The sequence below is a fragment of the Cervus canadensis genome, chromosome 19, assembly GCF_019320065.1.
Source record: "Cervus canadensis isolate Bull #8, Minnesota chromosome 19, ASM1932006v1, whole genome shotgun sequence".
NCBI lineage: Eukaryota > Metazoa > Chordata > Mammalia > Artiodactyla > Cervidae > Cervus > Cervus canadensis.
Window position 1 is genome coordinate 50,754,415 of NC_057404.1, and position 20,828 is coordinate 50,775,242.

Here is a 20,828-nt window from a genome sequence, read left to right on the forward strand (position 1 = left end):
TGGTTGGGTGACATCACTGACTCAATGGACATGAGTTTGAGCAAGCTCCGGGAGTTGGTGATGGACAGGGAAGCCTGGCGTGCTGCCGTCCATGGGGTCGCAATGAGTCAGACGCGACTCAGCGGCTGAACTGATAGTTGCAGGAGACTGAGAAGGTCAAGATACATACAGTTTTTAATATTATCTTCTGTGCTTTCCCAATTCTTTGCCTTGGATTGAATTAACTTTAACTGGGGGTGGCAAATTAAACTTTTGTTATTCAACAGGAAAACAACAACCCACATGTTCAGCAGTCTTATAGTCTCTGATTTCAGGTGGAAAGAATTTCTTATTGAATCTGTATGTTCTTTCCTTTTCAATTTTCAGATAGGATTGTACCAAAAATTGAAGAAATTAGGCAAGAAAGCTTAATTTTTAACTCTTAAAAACAAACAAAAAAGTACCTTAATGCTCTTGGTCTAAGAACCAAGAGACACTGATAATTTAACCAGTTACTCTGTCACCACTCGTCAAGGTGAGTCACTTCCCAGCTATGGGTGAGGGGTCATCGTTGCCCCAGCTCTCTCCCTTGCTCACTGAAAACACACATTACAATGTGTCACTTTGCAATGCCCCCTCTATCAAATTCTGCTGGGCAGAAGCCCAAGAAAGGACGCCCAGAAACCACAGGCGTTCATGATTGCTATCCTCAAGCTCTTTGGTCTTTTGATTGTTGTGGTGTTCGCTATCCATTTATTTTGGCACTTCACTCTTCTTTTCTCTTCACTCCTCTCTTATCTCCTCTGTATTTCAGGGGAAGTTGTATCTGTTAAAGTGTCGTCAGTCTCCTTTCCTGTTGAGATTCCCCCATTGTCCTGTTAGTCTTCTTACGTGTGTGCTAGGTTGCTCAGTCATGTCCAACTCTTTGTGACCCTTTGGACTGTAACCCACCAGGATCCTCAGTCCATGGGATTTTCCAGGCAAGAATACTGGAGTGGGTTGCCATGCCCTCCTCCAGGAGATCTCCCCAGCCCAGGCATCGAACCCAGGTCTCTTGCGTCTCCAGTATTGGCAGGCAGGTTCTTTACCGCTGGTGCCACCTGGGAAGCCCGTTAGTTTTCTTAGTGGCCGTCATATTGTCTCTGTGGAATGAACAGACAGAGAAATGTCTTTAGAATTCATTGCCTGAATTCACGTTCTGTTTTAATAACCGAGTGACCTTGGACAGTCCTGGAGAACTCATTTAATTCCTTCTGGAAAAGACCGACTAATACATCCTACCCCTTCCTTTGAGGTCTGTTAGAAGCATAGGACTTGTCGAGTACATGAGAGAAGTTTAGAAAGTGCAAATTTTTCTAAAATCCCAGTTTTATGTAATTACTATTTATTATTTTGTTCTTACCATCCTGGAATGCATATAGTGCTATTTCATCTCTTCTTGTCACTCCCTCTTAATACTTCTTTTCTTATAACTTTAAGATACGGCGTTTTTTGAACAGTTCTTCCCCACTGTATCTTCTCTATTCATTCTTAGCCCTGGAAGCTGGCCCAGCTTTTCCTTCTTCACCTTTGTTAGGACATGCCCTTGGGCAGATTAGAGATATACCTCTTTTCATCACTAAGGTTACACAGAATTTTCTTTTTATGAGAGAATAGTTTGGCCTGGTTTTCTGAACACTGAAAACGTTTTCCTGACCACACATTAGAGTCAGGTGGTTTCTTGAGCCTCCTTGAATGTGTCCTTCCTTTCTCTTATACCAGCTATATCCTCTCCCTTTTTTAAATGAAAAGCACTTGGCAAATTCCTAACCCCATTAGCTTCTCGCCAGACTTCCATTTGATCTTTGAAGCCCTGGATGCAAGTCCCAGATCCGTCTGCCACATTTCCTGGAATGACATCTTTTTAAATCAGATTACAATATCTTCTTTATCCACAGTCTCTCCTTGAAGAAAATAACCAGCATGTGTATCCTTGGCCTGCTAAGTGGAATAATAACACCGTTTTCCCAGCATCCTTTGTTCTTTTTCTCTTGATACAGTTCCCAGAATACTGTCTCTTGCTGAAAGCTTTTGGATGAGAATCTAGGTTGTAGGACTTCTGGACTAGATTTCTTTCTTATTCAGAACGATAAGCTGGTTTATATTTAAACATAAGTGAGGGCTGAAGCCTTAATGAATTGAGAAGCATTTTGGCAAGTACAGAAAACAATGACCAAGTTCATGGAAATATCTACTTTTAAAAAATCTGAGGAAGAGTGTGTGATCAAACAGGTCATTCTGTAACAAAATATCAATTGTGGTCAGAGTTGAAATAATTTCCTTTGGGGTAGAGGTTCCTAAAGATTCTGAGGAGACATCATGACACATCTGGGTGAAAAGCATTATCGGTAAAGTTCGGTATATCCTGGCACTAACTTTTTACTTGACTTGAGTTGTAGGAGGAACAGACGCCTTTGCATATTGCCTCCCGCCTGGGTAAGACAGAAATTGTTCAGCTGCTTCTACAACACATGGCTCATCCAGATGCGGCCACTACAAATGGGTACACACCGCTGCACATCTCTGCCAGGGAAGGACAGGTGGACGTGGCCTCGGTCCTCCTGGAAGCGGGGGCAGCCCACTCCTTGGCGACCAAGGTACGGGGAGTGGCTTCATGCCGACGGGGACCGGGAGCGGCCCTGGTCACAGGGTGCCAGGGAGGGCAGGTCTCCCGTCAGCCTCCCGCGGCTTCTTTCTCTTTGAATATTTCAGATTCATTTTCCAGATGACCAAGGGGGATTGTGAGATTACGTATAGTATCTTCAATAAAGAGGGCTGGATTTTCTTCTTCTAATTTAATGCCAGTGTTATTTCTAGAACTTTATTATTATTATTTTGGCCAGGCTGTCTGGCTTGTGGGATCTTAGTTCCCTGACCAGAGATCAAACCTGGGCTCCCTGCAGTAGGAATGTGGGGTCCTAACCACTGGACTGCCAGGGAATTCCCCCTAGAACTTTAATTAAGATGATTTCCATAAAGCAGGGGCTACATTCTCTTCACTTTCCGTGGTAAAATCTGTAATATATTGTCACGAGGAAAAAAAAGTACTATTCCCAAATAACACTGAGCTAGTATTACTAGTGAGGAAAAGAAAATGGCATTAGATTGGCAGTACTGTATTTGTTAAGAGTTAAAGAGCTTGTTAAGAGTACCACCTATAAGTTCACTTTACTTAATCTTGCTTTTTCCCAGCCTTGGTATCAGCTATCACGCCTTTTCTGTTTTCTACTTAACCAGCTCACAGTGGTTAAACAGTGGACTAAACAGAAGTGGGCTGCAGAATCACACTTTATTAGTCACTATTGTCATCTAACAAAGAATATCCATATCACTTATCCTCAAAGTTTAATGCTAGGGCAGACAAATTGTTTTCCACTTGACGCATTCTATTTGAGATCCACTATTTGAATGTGACTTAGAATGAAACACAATTTACTGGAGCAAAAGAAATGAACTAGTCCAGAAGAGGAGAATGAGACATATTACAACCTAAGACAACTGAATTGTTTGCAGGGCAAAATAATTCCGACAAGTCCAACAGTGATTCAGATTATTAAAGAGACAACTTCAATTTGCTCATAATAAATAGACATAAATACGACATCTGAGCGAGAATGAAGTTTCCAAGTATAAACCGAAGTATTGTGGCTTCTGTCCTCTTAGCGGTAGAAGCAGTCCACTATCTGTCATGACTTACCTGGTTGCCTATGACTGCAAAACATGTTTTGATGTAAGAAATTGGTGGTTATTCAAATGCTGAGATCTAAAGGGTTGAAAGTATTTTTAATTTTTTTTAAAATCATAGACAACAAAAATGTATTTGGTCCTTGAGCACTGAGGAGGTTAAGGGCACCCACACTTCATGCAGTTGAAAATATTCATATAACTTGCAGTCTGTCCTCACGTCCGCACTTCCTCTGTATCCTGGTTTCTTCCATATTCATTGTGCATCCCTGGATTCAACCAAATGCAGACTGTGCAGTACTATAGTATTGCCATTGAAAAAAATCTGCATATAAGTGAACTCCCACAGTGCAAACCCATTTTATTCAAGGGTGAACTCCATAATAAAAATAATTGCAGCAATAGCAACCCAAGAAAGGTTGGGTGATTGTCTCCTCAGACAAAGGTGATAAATAAATGAAATTCAGATATGTAAAATATAGAAATAGGGAATAAAATACAGTCCCTTGTCTTTCAAAGATTTTTGGAATTAAAGATATATCTAAAGCAATATTATGACAGTTAAATAGAAGGACTTATTAAACAAAACAGTTCCACAGTGGAAGTGACTGGGGTTCTGAAGAGTAGCTGACTCATCATTATTAAAGCTATTTGAGTGTTTATAAATATCAGAGGGCAGTGAAATCCTGATGAGATTAACATAGGGGAAGAAGGAAAATGTGTGACTCAAGAGAGATTTTCCAACCTCTTTTGTGATTCTACAGTAAAGATTCTACGTAATCTTGTCTAATAATAGTTTCCAAATTTATAAAGGGGCTGGATCACTATCCCAGCAAGACTTTAAGGATAAGGAGTTTATTTGTCTTCTTTACCACATGGTTTGTCTCAAAGAACTCTGCTTCACCCTGGGGGTCACCCCGGTCATTGTGTGTAGGGAGGAGAGTATTAATAACATATGTTGGCTTCAATGGACTTCTTGTATTCGTCCCACACTTGCAAAAAGCAGATTTACTCTCCTCCAAAGACTGACTAGTAACTAAGGTTCAAAAAAAGCAAAAAAGAAAAAAGACTTCTTAGCTAAAAATAATTTGTATGGTGATACCGTGAGAAAGCAGTGTTGTTTCTTGAGGGACGGTCTGTGTTCTGATGCGGGCCCAAGTGGTCTGGAGGATAGGCCGGATCTTAGACCACTTAACCCAGGCATGTCTGTTGCGTGTGTTTTGCAAGCCCTGGTCAGCTTTAGAATCCCCCCACGCCCACCCCAGTGCCAGAAGAGCTTGTGGTTAGACTGTCTGGCCAAGAGGATGGATTTGAGATCACGGTGTAGGAGCTGTACCATCCTAGAGATCTGAGTCCAGGAACTTGGCTATATTTGTAACACACTGCTAATTACAGACAGTGACGTGGATTAGGCACACAGGACATTGAATCTGTACATACAAACGTGTAGGAGAGCAAGTTTGTCTGGTGTTCATCAGCTCAACAGAATGCCAGAAGTAAAGTTGTATTTTCCAAAAGGTATTAGATAAAGTGTGGGTCTTCTGAGAAAAAGGATCATAGTCAGGAAGAGAGGTGGTTTTTAAGGTGAACACTTTTTGTTCTGTTCACCATTTATCTTGCTATATCTACAGAAAATGCAGTCAACTGAATCACAAATCATTTTTTTTTATCATGACTGCTAAAATACCCTAAACCTTAAGTGAAGAAATTTGGAATTCAGGTATTATAAAAAGAATAGGAAAAAAGAGTCTGGACAGAAGTCACTGTTGTTTTAATCCTATTTATTTTAGAGGTCAGAAAAAGACAGGATTTTTTTTTTTTCACTACAGATCAGAGCCATTTTACTGACCCTTGCACATTCCAAGCCTATAAGGTCCAATTTCAGTCTCCAAGCCCTCAAAATAAGATTTATTCCTTATTCTAGTCCTTGTTTATGACTAACAGATTTAATATTGCCAGTATTTTTCCCAAGTGGAGAATCAACATAGTTTGCTTAATAGGTTTTGTTAAAACGATTTTGTTAGCAGTCACAAAGACAAATGCTACATTTTACTTTTGTTCTTCCCATTTTCAGAAGGGTTTTACTCCCTTGCACGTAGCTGCCAAGTATGGGAGCCTGGATGTGGCAAAACTTCTCTTGCAACGCCGTGCTGCCGCAGATTCTGCGGGGAAGGTAAAAGTTTTCAGTAATGCACGTTTGTTCTTAGCCTATAACTCGGTTAAGTTGGAGACTTGGGGGATCGCTGTTCCAAGATATTTTTCCCAGTCTTCTGAAAGAAATATCAATGCAATTGATGAAACTATGCCAAATGGACATGATGCAGGTGTCTGCCCGTGACCTGTCCACATACATACCGATTCTGAAGGTGTTTAAAAAAGCAGTGTCTGAAACGTGTGTTGGTGTCACAACAAGGTCCAGAACTTCTCTATATTAAGGAGAATCCTTGCAATGTTAATGTAATAATTCTTACATGGCATTTTAGACGTTTATTTATGGTGGAATCCAGATGCTATGTGTTAAATCGTAAGCTCAACTGGTCCTTTTCAGTTTTAGTTACATTTCTAATATGAAAATCATGAGATATTTATTTTGACTTTTTCCTGTTGACTGTATTAATTCATTAACGTGAACTTAATCAGTATTAGTTTCCGTGCATCCTGGCAGCTTTACAGCAGCTAATGCTAATTTATTAATACTGAAACTTAAACACACCCTTTGCAGAATGGCCTTACCCCGCTCCATGTCGCTGCTCATTATGACAACCAGAAGGTGGCGCTGCTGTTACTGGAGAAGGGAGCGTCCCCTCACGCCACGGCCAAGGTGAGGCCCGCAGAGAGGACTGAGGGACGCAGGATGTAACTAATCTGACAGCGCGCGGGAACTGGTTTTTAAACACACAGTATTGTTATAACTGCAGCTAGTACTGATAGTAGCTTTTGGTATGAACATTTTTTCCTTTCCACTTGATTCCACAAAGCCTTTTAAAACTTTTTGCAAGTCAGCAAACATTAAGGAGATGTGCCTAGGAACCAGGAAAGATGACCATTACTGCCAGCACGCAGTGTTTTAGACACCGAAGTATGAATTTTGACATAAGAAAGTTCAGGTTTTTCCTTTTCTTGCATAAACCAAATGTGATACACCCACCCTTTCACTTGCTCATTTTTTCTGACTCTGAATTTTCATTGTGCTCTATGAAATGGTCTTTGGTTTTTAAATGTTGCATTCTTGTTAACTGTAGCATACATCCTTTTAAGTTTCTAGTCTAGGAATGCATTTGGGGAGTATGTGCAGCAGCACCTCGTAAAAGAGATCCAGCTAAGACTTGAACCTTTGGATGATGTTTCTATCATTTGAGCTGCCTCTTTATTACACTGAAAATACATATGAATGTCATATAACACATAATGTCATTATTGTCTGTTGCATTTATTCATTCAGCAGACATTTATTGAAAACATGTCAGACTTTATTTATTTTAAAAGGAACAGTATTTATTGTGGTGGAAAAATATTCATGCTATATATCAGATGACATAGTAGAGCAACAACTGTTACCATCTGTATGCCAAACACTTTACACGCAATATCTCATTTACCTTCATAATAATCCTGTGAGATTAGGGTAATAATTTCTATTTTATAGATGAGGAAGTGAGATTTAAATAGGTTAATTTGTAAGTCCAAAGTCACATGACTAAGAATTGACAGAGCTAGGATTTGATCTCAGACAATCGGACTTTAGAGCCAGCACTCTTAACTACTAGGTCTATTGTGTCCCAAAGCATTAGAGAGAGAATTATCCACTTCTAGAATAGCATTATGTACATATATACTCACATGTCTATTTAAATTATATACATTATACATATGTAATAAAATGGAATGCTCTATTTAGAAGTATATTTTGTATAATACCAAATATTTTGTATATAAAAATGTTATATATGAGGAACTATTACAAATATTTAAACTTTGTACCCATACCTACATATGTGCCTATATGTGTATGTATAAATATGTTATACACATATTTTATTGTTACAAATATATAGCTTGTGATGTTTATCAAAAGAACAGGACAAATTTTATTATCTCACATACTCTTCTTATTTATAACCCCTTTTCTCTGTAATGTCATCAGTTCTGCACTTGTCATAACACGTCTTTCTTCTTACAAGACTATAAACTATTTGAGGACAGTAATCATGTTATATTCACATTTGTATGTCTCTGAGGTGTCTCATACAGTATTATGTTGGTTCTCAATAAATTTTAATGAAAGAATGAAGACTGAGCAACTGTCCCAATGAGATAAGAATACCTGCTCATTTAACATCCCAGTGTTTTTTCCATTAACTTCTAGGCTGACCATTTTGAACAAAGGTATGAAAGACTTTGTCAATACCCAACACAACTCTTTACTTGAACTCTTAATATGTATAAAGAAAGGGTTGTTGTAAAACTATAAAATGGATGTTTGCCTCCCACAGGAGAGTCTCAATCTGCCAGAGAGAGAAGACCTAACTTACAGTGTGTATGGTTTTTCTAAACAGACAAATATAGCCTTGATCTCTCGCCTGGACAAAGTGTGGTCCTTACTCAGGAGCAAACATACAGAGTCCAGAGGCTCGGGAGAGTGGCCTCTGCTCCAGGGTTTGCAGTGGGGAGAGTGTCTTGCCTGCCCCAGCTTGTCAAGGAGCATAAGTCCTGTAGCTCCAAGGCTGCTCCGAGAGGCTGCTGGTGGGTGGACCCCGCCCCTGTTTCCACTCTTGACACTATTCACTACAGTACCCTAACCACCCCCCCAAAGCCCATCTATCCCCCCACCCCACCCCACCTGCCACACACACACACACACACACACACACTCTGTCCCTTGGATCTTGGAACCTCTTAGCTTCTTTCTGTCAAACTCCAGAATCCTTTCTTAGTCATCATTGGCTTTGTTGTTGTTATTTGGTTCCCCAGAATTTGACTCTATATGGAGTTAGGAGGGGTCTTCAGACTAGCAGGTTAAGTATCTGCTGGACAGTCAGACCTCTTGCATTGCTACAACTTAGCATTCTCTTTGATCTCTTATGTTGTTGTTGTTTTTTATTTTTTAAAACTTCTCTGTCCTTCTCTGCGTCATGGATTTTACCTAACCTTGGTAGGTTTACTGATACTTTGCTTAGCTTTGGTAGTCTGTGCTACAGGGCTGGGGGGAGTTGGGGCTGAGGAAAGAAAGCCCACTGCAAAAAAAAATGTGTAAACTTATAGGGTCCACAATAATCTATGTGCTCTTTTATTTAATAGAGCCCATGGTTCAAGTGCAGTGTTCTAGATCACATGGAACATAAGGGACCTGTGAAAAGACTTCCAGGAAGAGCTGCTGAATTTCCCGAGCAGCTCAGAGGGGAATGTTCATTGGAACTGAAAGATGCTTATGTTGACTTGGAGAGAAGACGACAGTGGAATAATGTGGGGACGTTTGAGGATCAAGATTTCATGACAACACATAAGGCCTTTTATATTCTCAGAGCCCCGTTTTATTTTTGGTGCACTTTGCAGTTAGACCTTAGGAGTCTCATAAGAAGCGCTTCATCAACATGCTGTTCTCCCTTCAGGGAGTCCCAACTAGTGGCCAGTCACTGTTTTTAGTTTCTATCACATATTTTTCATGAAACATTCTACCAGAATTGACAAAGCAAAGGAAACAATACAGGTTCCAGACTTACACTTGTTCCAGAGTCTTGTTAATTTGTTTGTCCTTTTAACTAAGCATGAGGTTTAGACTTCAGCTGTTACAAGCAAAGTTTGAGTTCCTCTGGTCTCTGGTTCTTTCCACAAACTCCCACGTAAAACTAGTAGCATCATACTTCTACCTTTGAGCAGCTTTTAGAGACAAAAGGGAGACTGAGGATTTTAGTTGACCACAAGATTAATATAAGCTGATTTTATTGTTTAAATTGAAGAAAGTAGGGAAAGCCACTAGGCCATTCAGATCTGACCTAAATCAAACCCCTTGTTAATATACAATGGAGATGATGAATAAATTCAAGAAATTCAATCTAGTAGACAGAGTGCCTAAAGAACTATGGACTGAGGTCCATAATATTGTACAAGAGGCCATGACCATAACCATTCCAAAGAAATGGAAATGCAAGAAGGCAAAATGGTTGTCTGAGAGGGCTTTACAAATTGCTGAGGAAAGAGGAGAAGTGAAAGGCAAGGGAAAGTGGGAAAAATATACCTAACTGAATGGAGAGTTTCTGAGAATAGCAAGGAGAGATAGGAAGGCCTTCTTAAATGAACAATGCAAAGAAATAGAGGAAAACAATAGAATGGGGAAGATCAGAGTTCTCTTTAAGGAAAATTGAGATATCAAGGAAACATTCCATGCATGAATGGTCATGATAAAGGACAGAAGCGGTAAGGACCTAATGGAAGCAGAAGAGATTAAAAAGAGGCGGCAAGAATACACAGAAGAACTATATAAGAAAGGTCTCAGTGACCCAGATAACCATGATGGTGTGATCACTCACCTAGAGCCAGACATCTTGGAGTGTGAAGTCTAGTGGGCCTTAGGAAGTATCACTATGAACAAAGCTAGAACACATTCTAGCTTTGATGGAATTCCATCATTTGATGGAATTCCAGCTGAGCTATTTCAAATCCTAAAAGATGATGCTGTTAAAGTGCTGCACTCAAGATGTTAGCAAATTTGGAAAACTCAGCGTGGCCACAGGACTGGAAAAGATCAACTTTTATTCCAATCCCAAAGAAGGGCGATGTCAAAGAATGTTCAAACTGCCATGCAGTTGTCCTCATTTCACATACTAGCACGATAATGCTCAAAATCCCTTAAACTAGGCTTTGAGTATGTGAACTGAGAGCTTCCAGATATACAAGTTGGATTTAGAAAAGGCAGAAGAACCAGAGATCAAATTGTCAACATCCATTGGATCATGGAGAAAGCAAGGGAATTCCAGAAAAAACATCTACTTCTGCTTCATTGACTATGTGAAAGCTTTTGACTGTGTGGATTACAACAAACTGGAAATTCTTAAAGAGATGGGACTATCAGATCACTTTACCTGTCTCCTGAGAATTATGTATTTGGGTCAAGAAGCAACAGTTAGAACTGGACATGAATAACAGACTGGTTCAGAATTATGCAAGGAGTATGACAAGGCTGTATATTGTCACACTGCTTATTTAACTTATATGTAGAGTACATCATGTAAAATGCCAGACTGCATAAATCACAAGCTGGAATCAAGATTTCTGGGAGAAATATCAACAATCTCAGAAATTCAGATGTTACACTCTAATGGTAGAAAGTGAAGAGGAGCTAAAGAGCCTCTTGATGAGGGTGAAAGAGGAGAGTGAAAAAGCTGGCTTGAAACTCAGCATTTAAAAGATCGTGGCATCTGGTCCCACCATTTCATGGCCAATAGAAGTAAAAGGGGAAAAGTGGAAACAGAGACTTTGTTTTCTTGGGCTCCAAAATCACTTCTCACAGTGACTGCAGCCATGAAATTAAAAGATTCTTGCTTCTTAGAAGGAAAACTTTGACAAACCTAGACAGAGTATTATAAAGCAGAGACATCACTTTGCTGACAAAGGTCCATATAGTCAAAGTTATGGTTTTTCCAGTAGTCATGTATAGATATGAGAGTTGGGCCATAAAGAAGGCTGAGCACTGAATAATTGATGCTTTTGAATTGTGGAACTGTGGAAGACTCTCAGACTTTTGAGTCTCTTGGATAGCAAGGAGATCAAACCAGTCAATCCTAAAGAAAATCAACCCTAAATATTCATTGGAAGGACTGATGCTGAAGCTGAAGCAGCAATACTTTGGCGTCTTGAGGCTAAGAACCAACTCATTGGAAAAGACCCCGATGCTGGGAAGGATTGAAGGCAAAAGGAGAAGAGGGCAGCAAAGGATGAGATGGTTAGATAGCATCACTGACTCAGTGGACATGAATTTCACCAAACTCCTGGAGATGGTGAAGGACAGGGAGGCCTGGTGTGCTGCAGTCCATGGGGTTTCAAAGAGTTGGACATGACTTAGTGACTGAACAACAACAGAAATCTTTGTCACCGCACCACACACACTGACTGGCTATGCTAGGCACATACTAAATAGTTGTTAAATGATTAAAAAGTACACTCCAACTAGAAGCACATTAGTAGGGGTGTTATAACAAGATCATGGAAATAATATTTTTTTATTCTGTGCTATTAAAATCATTTCTAAAGTATATTAAACTAGAGTCAGTCCAAAGCAGGTCCTCCTCAATGGAGAATTCTAGAAATGGGGCTTCTGTCAGGAATAGTTGAAGGAATGGGAAATTTAACCTGAAAAACAGAAGACTAAAAGAAGATATGAAAACCATCTCCAGGTATTTTAAGGACGGTGGTGTAGATGAGGTGTCTGGCTTGTTGCTCTTCAGGAGCAGCATTATGATGGGGAGATTTTAAGCTTTGGGGTATTTGTGTCTGTATAAGTCTCATATATATAGTAGAATGGTTTGCAAAGATTTGGGTGTTATTGAACTGAACCTTATGATGAGCAAGAACTTGGATTTCTTATAACCTTACTTTTTAACTTTTCTGTTGATGAGAGATTCATATTTCCATTAGGCATACATCAGGGTAATTGCTAAGCTTACAATATAGGTGTGTTGTTTTGTTTTTATTTTTTTAGAATGGCTACACTCCTTTACATATTGCTGCCAAGAAGAACCAAATGCAGATAGCTTCCACACTCCTGAACTACGGAGCAGAGACGAACATCGTGACGAAGCAAGGAGTCACCCCGCTCCATCTGGCCTCGCAGGAAGGACACACGGATATGGTCACCTTGCTTCTGGAGAAGGGAGCCAATATCCACATGTCAACCAAGGTACTCCAGTTTGGCCTCTTACTTTCGTGAGGAGTCTTCTGAGTGAACGTAAATAGAAACCAATCTAAGATAATTTGGAACAAAAAGGGGGCGTGTATTGGAGAGAAACGGGGATATCTTATAGAATTCAATGGTAGCAAAGGAGTCAAGCCTTACAAGGGACTGGGAAATCAGAAGGAAGTGAGGGGCGAGACTCACAGACTCTGCCTGGAGGGCTGTCTGTTGTGTCTTGACTTTTCCGGCAAGCTGGCGTCCTTTACCTCTCTTTGTGCACCAGATCCCTTTGCTTCTCTATGTCTGTGACCAAAGAGGTTCTCCTACCGCTCCCTAGAGTTAGTATCACTGCAGGTTAAGCAGCTGTCCAGACTGCTATAGAACCTGCTGGTCCTACTTCCAAATTCCAGAGAGAGAGGAGAGTTGGCTGTTTCATCTGGGGCCCAGTCCAAACACTTGCTTCTAAGCTGCTGTTCTGTGCCTACGACCCAAGTCGTTTTCAACTGGGCTGAGCATCAGAGGCACCTGTTGATCAGTAGCAGGAAACTCAGTAAAATAATGATTTCTGGCCAACTTCTGCTTAGCTTGGGTGGTTGTGGTAGTGGTCAGAGAATCACTGTTTTTAATAAAGCACCTCTCCAGAGAATAGCCATTGTGGACAAGTGTATTAACTATAATAGAGTAAGTCAGGGACCTATCGGAAAAAGATATTAAAATTTTTGCAAGTACATGTCAGTCTCTCAATATATATCCATAACCCTGTCTATTTATGTATCTTATCTTTTTTTTTACACTTCTTTGTACTCCATTGGAACCAGCTGCTGAGAAACAAAAAAATTGGAGCCTATTTATAAGTTAGCTCATCATTTATATCTTCTGATGCTTTTTTTAATACATGGTGTGGGTTTAGTGAAAGTTAAGTTTCTTATGATCTCCCACAAATAAACAAATAAGATATTTTCCACATCTCACTGTTGAGTTAATTATTATTTTTGGAGACTCAGTTGTAAGTTGGTCTTAATAACATTTGTAAATAGGTTATGTAGCTTATGTCCTTTAGAAAGAGCTGTGAAAAAGACAGGTTGTCTTGACTGCCTCCAGAGTCCCATTCTGTGCCTTAATCACTCAGAAGTGTTCTAGTACATTCCTTGCCCTAATGCATTTCTCTCTTCTCTATCAAAAGGCCTCAGAGATCCTTTTTTAAAGTGTGGTGAGACCTATTATAGGCTTAACCCTCCAAAAGGTATTTGCATTTTTAACAAGAATGAACATGATAAAGCTTTACGGTGGAATTCAATGTGTCAGCCAGACAATCCTTAAAGTCTGGGACATAGATTTCTTTGTGATTGTTAAAATCATGAGACTCAGTTAGTCTTTTAGCTCACTGGGGACAGTCACATCATGAAAACAATGGTAGAATATTTCATTTTACATCAGTACACAAATGAGTCATATGTTTATTGTCCATTAAAAACAAATCTTCATTTGAAAATAAACACAAGAAATCCATAAACGATTTATGCAAAATTTTGAGTAGAATTGACATTTCATGAAACTGATCACACTGTGCTTCTGATGGTGTAATTTTTAATTCATAAAAATGGCACACATATTATCTAGAATCAGTTTGCTATGTCCTCCCTGATGGTATTCTTCTAAACATATTACTTCTTTTGAGACAATTTTAGTAGTCAACAAATACTTAATGAGTATTTTTTAATATTTTCTCCACTCAGCAATGGAGAAAAATATTCCATTTGAACCACAAAGTATTTATGTTATCTGTATAACGTGATTTCAATATTGGGTGATTTCCTAAAGACCAACGATGGTGTATTTGTTACTGGAGTAAAACTTTAGTAAATATGTTAAGATATATCTGAATAATAATATGATATCGAAAAATATAACTTTGCCTTTTGGTTGGTGTTATTTTTGTTATAAATTATAATAATAAATAAATTTATATGAAATAAATACAGGAAAATGCGACTGTGAAGGTATTTTAGATAATAAGCAAAGCTGATAATAAATTTCCCATTGCTTTTTTAAACTACATATATTCTTTTTCTATTTAAGACCAACTAAAATCAGGGACTTCCCTGGTGGTCTGGTGATTAAGAATCCATGCTTCCACTGAAGGGCACGTGGGTTCAATCCCTGGTTTGAGAACTAAGATCTCTCATGCCACTCGGTGTGGCCAGAAAGAAAGAAAGGTCAACTAAAATCAACTACTATGCTCTAAGTGACTCTTTCTCAGTGAGAACTATAATACAGAAATATATATTTCATGCCTTATCCAATCACCATCTAATTATAAAACCAACTGTAGAGTCTACCAGTGCATCTTAGGAAATAGATTACTTTTTTTGGAAAAGAACTCTTTCAACATCTTCTGTCTTCTTAATTTATCGGGGAGGTTTACATAATTTGATTTAGGCATGCAAATTTACCATAATAAACTGTAGAGGATTTTTATACTGGTTGTTAGTTTGCCATCTTATATTGTAAAAAATCCATTCTGCAAATAATGTAGAAATCAGCTCATAGATTTGAAATGCCATGAAAGATGCCTTTGAGACATCTGATGATTACTTCACTTAATGATCACTTCAGTAACATTTTTAAAAGCTTGATTATTTCTAAGGAGAAATAATTTTATGTTTGCTCTTTTAATATAGAGAATAACAAGATGAAGAAAAATCTGCTTTGTCCTAATATTCATAATGTTTATACTTTAGGACTATATACTATTTGTTTAGAAATGATAACATTTTAATGCAGAAGGGTGTATCTTCCATCTCATTCTTATGGTTTATGAAACTCAAAGCTGAGCTCAGCCAGAACTCTAAGAATTGAAAGGCCTCAGACTCTTAAACATAAAGCCCTTTCTCTAGTTGGAGAATCTTTTTCTTTTTTTTTCTTTGTAAATATTACTTAGATTTTTTAAAGGTCAGAGAACTTGTCAGTTTATAGAAGTAACACCATGGCTAGAGATCATGAATTTTGAAGAACATGGTTTAGATTTCTCAACCCGACTAGACTGTAGGAGAGCTGGCCTGCAGGCCATGGTTGAAACACTTTGGATATGAACTCGGGGAGTGGGAGTGCCAACTGAGAGGACAAGTAGATACCTCAGTATGCAGATGCAAGATGTACCAGGAGGGGATAAATATACTAGGTATTTGAACAATACAGGAGGAGATGAACATACGGTATGAATATCCTGTTAGCTGGAATGTAAGTTTTAAAAGGGCAGAAACTTTTGTTCACTGATATTTTCAAGTGTCTAGGACACTTCCTGGCATATGAGAGGTGCTCAAAAAACACGTTTTAAACATACAAGTGATTTAGGTTTTAAAGATACCCTTTAAATTTCAGTTTTGCTTGATGGGAGATACTTGCACATGTAGTGAGGCCGTCAGATTGTGGCATTGACTGACTAAATCACCTTTCCCTCCTTTCTCTATCCTTTTGTTAATTCTTAACTGTACTTTAAAGTGTGCCTAATTACTTAAAATAATTACTTGATGTACATATGCTAGGAAATTTACATATAACTGGCCAAATTTATGGTGTGATATATGAGTGATAGGGTCACTATTTAGCACTTAGGAAATCCCTAAAATAGTATCCTGTCTTTGGGTGCTGGAGAAATTTATTTTGAACTCATTTCTTGTAACTCTGGATGTTTTTTACATTGATGTAATGTTTTACTGATGAAAATATAGATTATTACTGCAGTTATAAAGTAGAAGTAGTAATTGGTTGATCAGTTATTTAAGTGAGTAGATTCAGCCGGAGAAACAGAACAGGTTTGAAATGAATGTTGTTTGGAAGCTTATTAGCTGGGTTATTTTAAAGTCTCATAATATAAGTACCCAATACAGAAAATGTAATTTGAGGGAAGAGTTGATTAACTTAGAGAGCATGTCTTTGATGGAAAGTGATATTCACTTGGAGAGTTTGTTTTAGATATCAAAAGATGCAGTTTCTAGGGAGAGGTTCTGAATTTTCCAGGATTTTTTTCACGACATGCTGTTATAGATGCTACTGTGTATTTTCTTCTTCAAATGTACTCCTTTGCTTTCATTCTCTCCATAGAGTGGACTCACAGCTTTACACCTGGCAGCCCAGGAAGATAAAGTGAATGTCGCTGATATTCTCACTAAGCATGGCGCTGACCAGGATGCTCACACAAAGGTAAAGCCAATCATTGTTGATGTTGGGACAGGTTCTGACCTGGGTGATTCCCAGTAGCCCCCGTTCATGTCAGCCCAAGTCCAAGTCCCCGCCTCTTCAGATGGCCATTCTGATTTAATTGTGGCTCTCTTTGCTCACAAATATTTAATGGTTCTCCATTTTTGCTGGAATCATGTCAAAATGGATAGCAGATGTTAGGGCTCTTTACCAAAAGACTCCAACTTTGCAGGCTTAAGTTTACCCTCTTCCCCTCATCACATCTGTTAGGCAAAATGATTTGCTTCTCCCTGTGCCTGCTTGCCTTCATGCCCTTGATTTCTAAACAGCTTCTCTCTCTCCATGTCATTAAATTCTATGAGCTCACCTTATTCTTATAGGTGAGCAAAAACAAAAAATTCTATGTTTTCTGTGCATCTCCTCTGGATCCTATTAGACTCAGTGTCTCTTCCTTGTATTCAGATGCTATTATTTGTGTCTTTCTCTTAGCTCTTTGTCAGATTAAGTTACCCAGTGACAGATCTCCTGTGCTGCGTGAAGTTCCTATGCTCAGGGCTCTGCTCCTGTCCATATATATATATCCACAGGATGCACATATCATCTGCTAAGTAATATCTGTACAAACAAATAGAATTTCTACCAATCCTACCAGAACTGAAGTTCTCCCTAATCCCTCTCCCCTTCAGTTTTAACCACTGGAGTAGTAATTTATTTTTTATTATTCATAGCTTGGCTACACTCCTTTAATTGTGGCCTGTCACTATGGAAACGTGAAAATGGTCAACTTCCTTCTGAAGCAGGGAGCAAATGTCAATGCAAAAACCAAGGTAAAATACTTGTACTCATTTCTGTTTTCTGTAAGCCATTGATTCAGCCATAGGGACACTTCACTAGCTCACCATAGTTACATATTTTCCTTTCAGTGCTTCTAGTGATTTTGAATAAGCCATGTAGCTTTGTGCAATTGTTCGAGACTTTTCTTTTTAATAACCTTTGACAGCCATGTAGGTCAGCTTCAGAACTACTTCTGTTATGAAGTTCAAGTAGCTGACATCGATTTAACAATTCACTGCAGGATGCAATAGAAGCCGGCAAGAACATCTTGATGTTCAGGCCGATTTCCTTTACCTTGTTTCAGAGCCTTGACCCCCTTCCCCTAGCCATCAATCATCCTGTAGTGAGAAAAGACAATTAAGCCGCCTAGACTGCCTGCCTTTCATTTTAATGAACTCTGTCACATTTGGAATACCATGTGGTCGTGCTCAGTGAGGCAATAACATGTAAGCTGGGTTGGGAGTTTTCAAGGATAATGTAGAGCTGAGTATTTTTCGCAGTGTAATCTGAAGGGTTCTATCCTGCAGAGCATGATGGGAACATAACACCACACTTCAGTACATTCAGATTATTTCAAGGGAAGAGAAATGGGTAAAATAACTATTGGTCGTGTAACCTAGGAGCTCCAATTTTTTTAGTCCAAAGATATATGTAATTGCGTCGTTTATGTATCACAAATCCCTAATTTCAGCTACGTGAGTAGGCACAAGTAAATTACTGTGAGCACATTCAGGATTTTTCAAAGTCATCATTCAAGATGATACTAATTAGAAACATAACAAGTTTTGGACGTTAGCTTTTTCATATCCTCTTTGAAGCATAAACAAAAGCATGTCTATACATAAGCATATTTGTAAATGAATTAAAGTTATTTTTAAAATTATACTATTAACATTTGAGATTCAAAACTTCTAATCTGACTTGACCAAGAATGGTCACTGCCTAGTTTCTGAGCAATTCTTGAGTTCTCATGAAATTGCACTTGGAGACTTATTTAAAAGCTTCAATATGAGGTCTCCCTCAGGCATTAATGTGTAATACCATTTTGGCTGAGTCAGTTCACATACAAGTACTACAGGAAAGACTTTTGGAATCCAGGTATTCTCTTGTAAGGCCTAATGCAGCAATGCAATGAAATTTTGGCAGAACTTGAAAATATTTACTATATTTTTATGTTAGGTGTTTGACTGTTGAAATAGTTATAATATTGAGAAGCCAAACATGTGGTCTAGATAGCATAATTTTTCTCCCTCGGGTTTGATCTGCATTCAAATGGACATTTAGTTTAGAGAAAAATCTCAGTTTAACTTTTAAGGTTTTTAAAAAGTGAACTATGTAGATTTTACTTGCAGTTGGAAGTATCTCTTCATATATCTTCAGAGGAGTGTATTGATCCATACCTCAAAGGACAGTCTTTTAATAAACACTTCAGAATGTTTTCACATAGAATGACACTTTTGGAGAAGAAATTTAGTTTTCTTCCTCACATCTCATATGTAACCATAGTTACTACAAATTGTTTTGTTGCTATGAAAATATGTGTATTTCCTTTACTCTTCAAATGTTCATCACTTGGTATAAAAATTTGGAAAAGTTTGTAAAACTTTGGTGTAATATTTATAAACACAATGGAAAGGAAAAAAAATTTTAAGAAAGAAATATTATTTATTTTATGCTCCTGAAATATCCATGGATTGCCTGGTTTGTGAGCAGAGTCCCTGAGGTTGATTTATATTTCCAGGTTTCCTGGAGTCATCCCATTACAGGGACATAGAGCAGACAAGGCTGAGCTGCTGACATTCCAGTCTGAGAGATCCTCAGACAGACTCTCACATGCATGGTGCATCCCCGTGGATGGAAAGGCCCACGTGGAAGCACAGGCGGGATCATGTGGCACCCCGTGCGTTGCTTTTTTAAAAGTCTTTTAAGTCAAGTAAATTTTAGAGCTCTAGTTGGCTTTATTGAATGATTCATGAATCGGTGGCATCCATCTAGCACGTAGGGAGGAGTTCCCAAGGAAGAGAGTAAGGGAAGGGTTTTTTAAATGCAGAACCAGGAAGTCGTAAAGAAAAAAAAAAGGTAACCTATGTATGGCGGACAGAAGGGGTCTCAGTGGCAGATTACCTCTTTGGTGCTGACCAGAAAATTCCTGACTGACCAATTAAGACGACATTTCTGGGGAGGTTAAAGCTTCTATTAGGTTAGGTATTAAGCCCCAGTGTGGTGGGGTTTCCTGGCATAAGTGACTCTATTTTGGGCCTGTAGTTTTCTTTTTAACAGCATAGGGATAGTCACATCATGTAGACAGGAGAAGCAAATGTGCGTGTTGGTCATCAAGAGATAGTGACACTAGAAATAGAAGATGTATACTCTTACAAGTTTAAGGTATGAATGGGCTACTCAGAACTTAGAGCCCAGGACCCTGGGGTCTGACATATACAGATAAAATTTTATCAGGGGTGAGGCAGGTAGACAATAAAAAAGCAATCTGATGGTCATTGTCTTCATGATCTTCGATATAGGATCTGAACCTAGAATGATTGTGAACAAATTACTTAGCCCCGTTATTTTCAGTTTCATCATCTCTGAAGTAGGGAGACAGTTATTCATTCATTCACTCATTTGTTCATGTACTCATTTATAAGACACATACTAGGTACCAGGCACCCTCATTTTCAGAATGGTAGTAAAGATTAAGAGAATAAATATAAGGTCCAATATCAGGCATAAAATGGGTGCTTAGGACATGATAGCTATTACCGTTTCACTGTGCCTCCAAGGATTCCAGGGCAGTTAGCTTGTATTGATGTCTGTATGCAACCAATCTGTACCACACCTAGCACTCACTAGAGTTCTGAGCAAGATTGGCTTCTCACTAACCTCAGCTGCAATTTTTCACAAATCCCAGTTGCAGAACTTTCATCTAAGTGAAAGTTTAGACCACAATGTTTAGAAGAACCTACTTTTAAAGGAGTTTTTATTTGAAAGTGGACCCCTCAGCTTCCAATGAAATCTTCTGTTAAGTGTGTACGTCTTTGAAGATTTTCTGAAAGGAATAGAAGATTTAGATTTACTGTCATTGGTTTAGAATTGCTAAAGCTAGTCCAGAGGTTAGTGACGAAGGAAGTCACAATGAACAAACAGTGGTTTGTATGATCCTCTTAAGTTTCAGTTAAACAGTTGATGCTTCCATTTTTCCTAGGGA

At 38.7% G+C, this 20,828-nt stretch overlaps 1 protein-coding gene across 50 annotated transcripts in view; it reads left to right on the plus strand.

The window, feature by feature from the left end:
* The window catches only part of ANK2 (ankyrin 2), a 696,383-nt gene that overhangs the window by 582,300 nt on the left and 93,255 nt on the right, over positions 1-20,828 (plus strand). For 37 of the 50 annotated variants that reach the window (XM_043438144.1, XM_043438160.1, XM_043438135.1 and 34 more), the window contains 6 exons: positions 2,418-2,615; positions 5,777-5,875; positions 6,425-6,523; positions 12,398-12,595; positions 16,694-16,792; positions 17,518-17,616. In XM_043438144.1, the coding sequence (XP_043294079.1) occupies positions 2,418-2,615; positions 5,777-5,875; positions 6,425-6,523; positions 12,398-12,595; positions 16,694-16,792; positions 17,518-17,616 (792 nt within the window). The remainder of the gene's footprint in view (positions 1-2,417; positions 2,616-5,776; positions 5,876-6,424; positions 6,524-12,397; positions 12,596-16,693; positions 16,793-17,517; positions 17,617-20,828) is intronic. The other 13 variants (XM_043438149.1, XM_043438162.1, XM_043438153.1 and 10 more) reach the window with 1 other exon arrangement.